Here is an 8,426-nt window from a genome sequence, read left to right as displayed (position 1 = left end):
GTCATTTCTACGGTCCATCATCAAGTTTGCTATTTTGTAGATGTTTGTCCTTCTCACCAGCTCAACACAAACTGAGAGATCTCTTAGGTGTTGTCTAACTGCCGATTGCACATAATAAAGATCTGAAGGCCAAGATATGCTGCAGAAAGTATGTGGGCAGAACTCCAGGCTTACAGAGGAACAGAGGGTGAGGAAAGCTGAAGTTGGAGCTTCAGAATAGACATGGTAGGGAAGTGATATGGACCAAAACAGGGCATAGGGGTTAAGAGATAATCACCGGTTGGGTCTCAAAACTAGAAGAATGGGGTTAAATTTAGAGAAGATAGTGCATGCCCTGTGAAAGGCCTAAGACACAAACTGTCAGACAGAATCTCATGGTAGAGCTTACAGAGGCCTGTGAGCAATGCTCCTTTGGTGACATTAGTAAAAAGAGGAGAACCCCCAAGCAGCATGAGGGTGCCTCCATTGGTGGCTCCTACATTTCACTTTCCTTTGGCAATTGGACTCCACACTGTTCCTAACAAGATAATGATTTCAACTCTTTCTCCTAAGGAATTTTGTGGCAACTGTCGAATGCTAAGCTAAGGACAAGGCTTCAGGAGTGTTCCCATAACGCACACCCATGTCGCAACCTAACCTACAGGCTATTTCTTGATGTGATTTCAAGCACGTGTACATAAGGAGACAGGAGAACCTTCTGACTGCTTATTCAAACTGGTATTATTTCTCAGGAATTTTTAATGGCTGATATTGATGAGTAAGGATAATTTGACTTAAGATGAGATATTTTTGGGCAGGATTTAGAGGGAAAAATTCATTAAAGTACATAGGAATTACTCAGGTTTTTATAATCAAGCCTTGACGAAAATTTGGTCTTGCAAGCAGGAGTTGCTCAGTGGCTATGCCCTGGGAAGGTCTCCAGGAAAGGGCAACTCAGCTTATGCACTGTACAGGGAGATTATTAGCAGGGAGGAAATGTCTGTTCACCATGACATCAGGGACCTTCTTGGACATTCTATTGTGTCCTAGAGAGTTCTTGGCATCCTCTGTGATGTCACCAGTGTTGTAGTAACCACCAGTGCCCTACGTTTTCTCAGTCCCTGCCTGGCAGATACACAGGAAGACATGTTTTCCCGGCTTCGCAAGAATTTTGGGAGAGTGAATGCCGATTTTGGACAGACTGGAGTGAGGGAATCTCGCCTTTCATCAAAAATAAAAGATGGACAACGAAAGCTGGCCTGGGGAATGCTGAGTAAGTTCTGTGAATTGTATGCTGCGCTTTCTGTCAGAGGGAGAATAGGCTTATGCTGACCTGTCTAGCAATAGGCCAGAACAACTGGAGTATCTGCAAAGGAATTGAATTTCCATGAAGATCACAATTCCTAAAAGTCAAGGATTTCAGAACATTAGTTTGCCCATCCCCAAAGGGAGGATATGATAAGGCCAATGCTATTATTCTGTGAACTTCTGGCCTTCACTTTTAAGGTGCATATGATACGTTACATTGATATAATAACACGATCAGGAGACACTGAGTGTCCAACTTTATTGAATTTAGACAGGGCATCAATCTACTTCACTCTCATTGCTTCTTTAAATAAAGTAGATCTCTGTCTTTAGTATCAGGGAGAGAATTATGCTTCTGGCCTTATGTTCTTAGAACTCCTCTGACTTTTTCTAATTGGCAGAGATGGGACATCCTTAGCATTATAAATTAGAGTTTGTGTGTTACAAACATTTTTTTACAGTACTAAAACTATTTGTAGCAGGTAGACCAAGATTCAGCCTGTAACCAATTGGCACTTCTGTGGCATTTGGTGTTTCAGTTAGGGGAATTGATAAGTCCGTTGACCATGACATCCCCCGCAATGCTTTTAAATTCCAAATGGTGTGGCCTAGAGTATCAGTGCAGGACATCTGAGTATCTCCAATCACTCAAATCTTTTGGAGGTTGAATTTATCATCTGACTTCTGAAAGTACAGCGGTGAGGGTCCTGAAAGAAAGTTGTACCCTGTTAAGTTGATAACAATCCCGTAGAAGCCATCTCTGTGGTACATGGAGCATGGGTCAGCAGGCATAGGGAACACCCGGCATCTGACATCTCTTGGTCTCTATAGAGTGCTGGGAGAGTTGACTTCCACTGAGGAGGTCTCTTAGGCAACAACAAACTCTTTGTGGTGACACTGTGGTCTACACATGCTCTCCTCCTGTTTGGGGCTTGCCATGGTCTATGCACACTCATCAGTTTCCCCAAAAATGTTCACTTGTGTTCTTCTACCTACAGAGGATGGGGGACTGACAGCATCCCCTGGCCCTGTGGTAATCAACAAGGAGGCCAACACGGAGAACACAGAAGAGCAGAGACTGATTAGACAGCTGCAGTCAGCTACTGAGGAGAGAAATGAGCTAAGAGATCTCCTGACTTACGTGACAGAGAGATACAGGAACAACAGGTATGCATTGCTCCAAACTGCCTTGTGTCACTCATGGACCTGCAATGTCACCTCCATCGTATTCTATTAAGGTGTTGGGTCTAGAAAGCTGTGCCTCCCAAAATACTCGTCCTAAACCTCATTTCTGATATAGAGGAGATCAGAACCTGACCCTTGGTCAGGAGTGAGATGGGAAATGGTCTCATCTGCTGCCTCCAGCTGAAAATCTGAACTTGTGGCCTTAGTGAGGATTCAGGGATAACGTTACTGGAGCATGAGTTCCCAGTGTGCATTTGGAAAGCCCTTGACAGGTGGTAGCTTTGCAAGGTTCTAGGTGCTGTGAGTTTGGGTGTGTGCTAGGAAGGTGACTGAGTGAGGACTCTTGTTGCAGTAGCCTGAGGTGACAGATCCCAAATTGTTTATCTCAATGTTTGACTAGATGGCCAGAGACACAGGGCTTTTCCTTCTTTTTTGTTTACCTCTGAGCCAATAATGTGGCATGCATTTTTTCTGATTCTGATTGTGTTCTCCGTTTGCATATTTCGCTCCCTTTTTCATTCTCTTACTGTTTACTTTTCTTTTCCTGTGTGTGTGTCCCAGTTTCTGTGTCTGTGTGTGTACACACCTACATGCATATGCGCAATTTTTATGTTTATATTTCCCCCCACAGTTGGAATCTAGGGGTCTATGTTTTTTCCTGAGTATATTCATGTATAACAATTTCATGGTGATGTGAGTGCATTTTTTTGGGAGCCCCTCTTTCAACTGCACACTTCTTTGCCAATGTGGTCACATTTGTCTGCATATTTGTGCCATTTGGGCAGATTATAATTTTGTGGCGATTTATGGTCTCAACTCCATAATTGAGTGAATTGTGTGTCTCTACAATATTAATTATTCATGATGTAGAATTCCTGTTGTCAAAACAGGAAAAATGAAATCACAGTTTTCTAGGTCTTGGATGTGGGAGAGCTGTGGCCTAGGCCCTTGTTAGCATAATTAGCTTGACTGCAGATCCAGCCGTTCTGAGAGAAGAAAGGGAACATGGGAACCCTTTATCTCGAGCTTATGGGGTCCTGGGACCAGAATAACAAGTTTCTGAAGCTGAAGAAGCTCCCAATATGTAGAACTCAGAAATTGTCCTCCCATGGCTGGGGTACTAGAAGACCCAGCCTGAGTTCATACATTCCTAAACACAGATGTTCATTGGGTTTTACTCTCCTAGGGCCAGCCGCTATGTCAGGTCAAATCCATTTTATGAAAAATTGAAGATAAAGGAGAGGGAGGTCATGTCATTACTGCACAACTTAGAGATGAGGAACATCGAGCATTGTGAGAAATTTCAGGAGCTCCAGAAGGAAATTAACTTCTATCGGTAAGCACTGGTCAGAGAGGCCATTAACTGTGCTTTGCCCACAGGTGCCATCCTTTGTTCTGATTGGAGGTCTAGCAACTCTGGCTCCATGTCTTGTGCTCTTTAAACATCTCTGTGTCCTGGGCCTTTTGGACTCAGTTTTTAGGTACACAGGAGACTGTTACTCATACCCAGAGTGTCTAGGCATCTTCAGAAGGCTCTAGGTAGACCAGTACTTATTCAGCTCATCAAATGGCTAATAGGCTGAACTGGGCCTCTGCGGTCACACCAGGTTTAACAAAACTCAGTGTGTGGACCACATGGATAACATGAACTTCCCTTAATTCTACTGACCTCCTTTGAGGGTATTTGCCCACTATTTATTAATGTTGCCCCCATGCCTTTTGCTTCCATGGATAGATGTATATCCCCTGTTGTTTTGGAGAGAAATGAACGCTTTTTGGTACTTGGGTCACAGAAACAATTTAGTCTTCCCTGAATTGGCTGTTTGATGTTTGTGCAGCAGCCTTGTGTGTATCAAGATGTATTCTATGAAGTTTTCACTGGTATCTGGGTCCAGAGCGAGTATGTGGGACTTGGGAGTAGGAATGGGAGGAAGAGTGTGCAGGATCTAACTATGCAGTGTGTCTTTCCAGCAACCTGCCCAGCCGGATCCATATGGACAAGATATGTATGCAGAAGAAGTTGTTCCCATTCAGAAAGGAGAGCAAAGCAGAACAGCTTGATTCTGTACCGCTGCTACAGAAATTTTTGTTTGATTTGAACAAGAAAGATAAAGACGAACAGGAGAAAACCAGCAACCTCCAGACCAAGCAACATCTGGTAGGGACAAGCAGCTGTGTCAGCCTAAAATTATCTGATTCCATTTGCCAATTTGATACATGTATGCTTTCCCTACCACCTTAATAATGTACACTCCAACAATACAACCACCTCATGCAATGGAATGTTCATTCCTCTGTGCACGAGTATTCTGGGAAGACAACCACTTTTCAGGAACTGACTTATTAACAACTATGCTTTGGTGCTCTTTTTTAAGCTGCAGTCTGGAAATGGTGACAAATGAATAACCTATCATATTACTGCATGTCCCTGTGATAGAATGGATGCTATGTAGCGCTTTGAACAAGTTTTGTTCCTGTGATAAATGATATTCTGTGGTCATGTGACCTCCAAGTTGGGAAGCACCTTTCAGGGATAAGAACCGAGTGCAAATGGCAAATTATTCTTTGTCATTGGCTTTAATCTTGGTGACAGGTTGATTTCTCCTTTCATCCTGCAACCCAATGAGGTCTCTTCCCATTGCCCTGTTCTTGGTTTGCACTGGTTAAAGTCTGAGGCCCAGATGGGCAGCCCACATTACTGTCATGGTTACTGTAGACTTTGCCCTGCCCACAGACACACCAGCAATGTCATCAGTTAACACATCAATGGTGACCTAAAATAGAGCTGAGTGGGTAGAAGGCAGCAACCTGACAGCTGGCATGCAAGTCCCCAACACATCAGTTTCTGAATAACTGCCTTCCTCTCCCTGGTCTCAGAAATTGCAAAAGAGCTGGAATGGGACACACAGCAGGAAGAGAGCCTCCTGAAGAATAGGTTGCTTTCTCAGGATTCCCCTGCTGACCGCCATCCTGAATAATACCAACCTTTTTTGGATGAATACTCTCCCTCATAGTTTAATTCATTTTTTGCTAAGAAACACTAAATTTATCTTTCACTAAGCCAGTCTGACTGATTGTTATCTTATTCTCTTTCTGTTTAGGATAACACCACTTGAGAGACCACTTGGGAACTGCATTGCCATTTTGCCTGCTAGAGGAGAAACAGCAATATAACTGTGCTTCTAAATGTTCACTAAGAATATGCTGTTTAGAAATATTTTTGTTATGATCTTAAATGAAGTTTTTGTTTTGTTATTTCATAGTTATATGTTCGTGTTAATATTTTTCACATCTTAAAATACTTTTAGATATTTATATTAATATTCATTTTAATCATTTTTGTTTTAAATTGTATTCCTTATGAATAAAACTTGATTTGTAACTCTTAACTCTTGAGACCATCTTGCTTATTCAAGTGTTCTGTCCCCTCTTGTGCTCTTAGAACTGACAGCTAACGATGGATTCTGAATGGTCCAGAGTTCCTAGGCTAAATAGTAAATTCAAAGCCACCAATGGTTACCTAGAGTGATAGTGTGTTTTGTGTGGATAATGTGTTCTTTTCTTGGGTGCACATTTTATGATGTGATCACTGCCATACTTTATCCATGCAGTAATGTTTTCTGCTAATCTTAATAAAGCAGTCTACAACACACGTTCAGTATTGATCCTGTGTAGCACCTTTGACTAATAACACTCTTATTTGTAGAGCTGTAGAAAAATTGACATTTCCAAAGGTATATGGAAGTAATCCTAATGGAGAACCATATGCTTCAGTCTTTCTTGCAATACACTGTCAATATACCCCCACAGATAATGACCTCCAAAGTCATGTTGGGAAAAAGGTTTTGATAAATGCTGTTGTCCTAGACCATACATATGCTGTGTTTTTATTGTTGTGGATTAGGCGTAGAATGATCATTTATGTCAATGGGTCTTTTTCTCTACTGTATGTCTGTGGCCTGTCCTGGGTGAATTTCCCTCATAGTCCAAAAGAAGGAATCACATTCCCTGTTGTAGATGATTGTTGGGAACCATGTGCTTCTTCTGAGAGAGCAGCAGAGGTTCTAACCTGTGAGTCATCACCACAGATCCTGCAGGTTCTAACCTGTGAGGCATCACCACAGATCCTGCAGGTTCTAAACTGTGAGTCATCACCACAGATCCTGCAGGTGGCTTTTGTCTTTCCAGGGCATGTGCTCCCTTAGGTGGACAGGGTACCTCAAATTAAACAGAGAGATCTCAGGAAATGTGTATTCTTACTGAGCTGTGCAGGCTCAATGTGTTAGGCTACCAGGCATCCATACAGGGCTCAGGTGGCCCCACTGATCATTGAGGACTAAGGATGTTCCTCCAGCATCACTTAATTTCCATATTAGAGCAGATCCTTCACCTAGTATCAATGATGACCATATCTACTATGACATTATAAAATACAGAATGGAAACTATCTTCCTGTAGGCCTGCTGCACATAACGAATTCTTTTGATAGATATTACGAAAACTATCTTAATCTAAGCAGTTTAGGACGGAACCTCAGGAGCAACCATAGTGAATGCAGCCTACAGCTGGGAACACATATTTCTTTTGGATAGCAAGCCTGTGCAAACCCAGAACCTAGGTGGGCCAGTTCAAGCTGCCCTTTTTCCGTGGCAAATCTGGGTTCCTGTTGTAAAAGCATTTTTTTCCAGGTGACTGATTTCCAATTTATGGAATTGAACTGACTTACTCAGAGTCTGAGTTACTCAGAAAGTTAAAGTTCAGAAGGAATGATCCAGAATGTCCACAAACAGTTGCTGTGACACCAAGGCTTTTAAGAGCTCAGCATCTAGAGAAGCAATGTATTGTTTGTTTATTCTCAAGCATAGGTCCCTTAGTCATTCATTAGAAGCTGACCATGCCACACAAAGGGTCGTCTGTATCAAAACAGAAGCTAGTGGTAACTAGATATCCACCACACTTTCACATTGCCACTGTATTTGAGGTTTTCAGTTACTATGAAAGGACCTGGAAGAGCTTGCGTCTTGCTATACATATTCCTAATTTATTAGCCTTCAAGACAAGGTGTGCTTTGTCTTGCTAATGCTACCACTGGCATATAATACCTTGCATAATTTCTACTGACATCTGTGACAGGAGACAATAGTTCAAGTTATCCCTTACTTGAATAAACTGTTCTTAGAGTAAATTGTAGTCTGAGGGGCCTTCCATTCTCTCTGACATTGTAAACATTTCCAGTCTTCAGAAAAGTCTGTCACTGTCCAGTACAAATCTTAAGATGTCCACACTGTCAGCTAGGTGTCTTCATCCAGCTTGCCCTGTAATTTTTGTAACATTAATTGTGTTCCAGCCTAAGGATTTAATTCAATGTTACAGTACTTGCCAAACATGCTGAAAACCCTGGTTTCCACCCTAGTCCTATGTACTATGCAAAAAGAAAATAGGGAACCCCAATTGCATTGAAGTTTAGCCTCCAGCAAAAGAAGAGCCTTCATAGGACCTTTTAAGTAACTCTAAGCCCCAGCTTCACCACAGCTTCCTCCATTGATTTAATAATTAGTGTATTTTCATTAATGCTCACCATATTTGCGGTGTGCAAAAATTATGCACCATGTCAGTAAAGTATGGGTGTGTGTGTGTGTGTGTGTGTGTGTGTGTGTGTGTATGTGGGTGGCTGTGATTGTTCATGTCTATGTTTGAGCCTGTTCTTCCATGAACTCACTATAAAATTTTATAAAATGAATTAGAAGGCTACAGTGAAAACTGTCAAGGTGCATGCAGACTTGGGTTACTACTCTCCCATGGTACCTTGCAGATAACACTGAAATTGTTGCCTACATTAATACAGCCTAAATCCAGGCTATGCATGATTCTCAGTGAGATTTTGACATCGGCTCCACTACAGAGAGCGGCAAAACTTCATTTCTTACATGCTCTTGTTACCAAGGTGAGGGAAT

General features: G+C 42.0%; 1 protein-coding gene across 2 annotated transcripts; it reads left to right on the top strand.

Annotated features, from left to right (window-relative positions):
• Positions 1 to 1,101: 1,101 nt before the first annotated feature.
• On the top strand, positions 1,102 to 5,861 carry LOC148004067 (disks large homolog 5-like). 2 transcript variants are annotated; one of them, XM_087564049.1, is made up of 5 exons: positions 1,102 to 1,252; positions 2,286 to 2,454; positions 3,659 to 3,808; positions 4,444 to 4,630; positions 5,574 to 5,861. In XM_087564049.1, the coding sequence occupies exons 1-5, from the start codon at positions 1,126 to 1,128 to the stop codon at positions 5,586 to 5,588; spliced, it is 648 nt and encodes a 215-aa protein (XP_087420175.1). In that variant the 5' UTR covers positions 1,102 to 1,125; the 3' UTR covers positions 5,589 to 5,861. The 2 variants fall into 2 exon arrangements, with proteins under 2 accessions (XP_087420175.1, XP_087420174.1); XM_087564048.1 differs by lacking the exon at positions 5,574 to 5,861 and having other exon boundaries at positions 1,126 to 1,252; positions 4,444 to 4,714.
• The last annotated feature ends 2,565 nt before the right edge of the window (positions 5,862 to 8,426 follow it).

This window comes from Rattus norvegicus, chromosome 8, assembly GCF_021556685.1.
Source record: "Rattus norvegicus strain SHRSP/BbbUtx chromosome 8, alternate assembly SHRSP_T2T, whole genome shotgun sequence".
Taxonomy (NCBI): domain Eukaryota; kingdom Metazoa; phylum Chordata; class Mammalia; order Rodentia; family Muridae; genus Rattus; species Rattus norvegicus.
The sequence above is the reverse complement of the archived record's forward strand: the minus strand, read 5'-3'. Positions and strand labels throughout refer to the sequence as shown.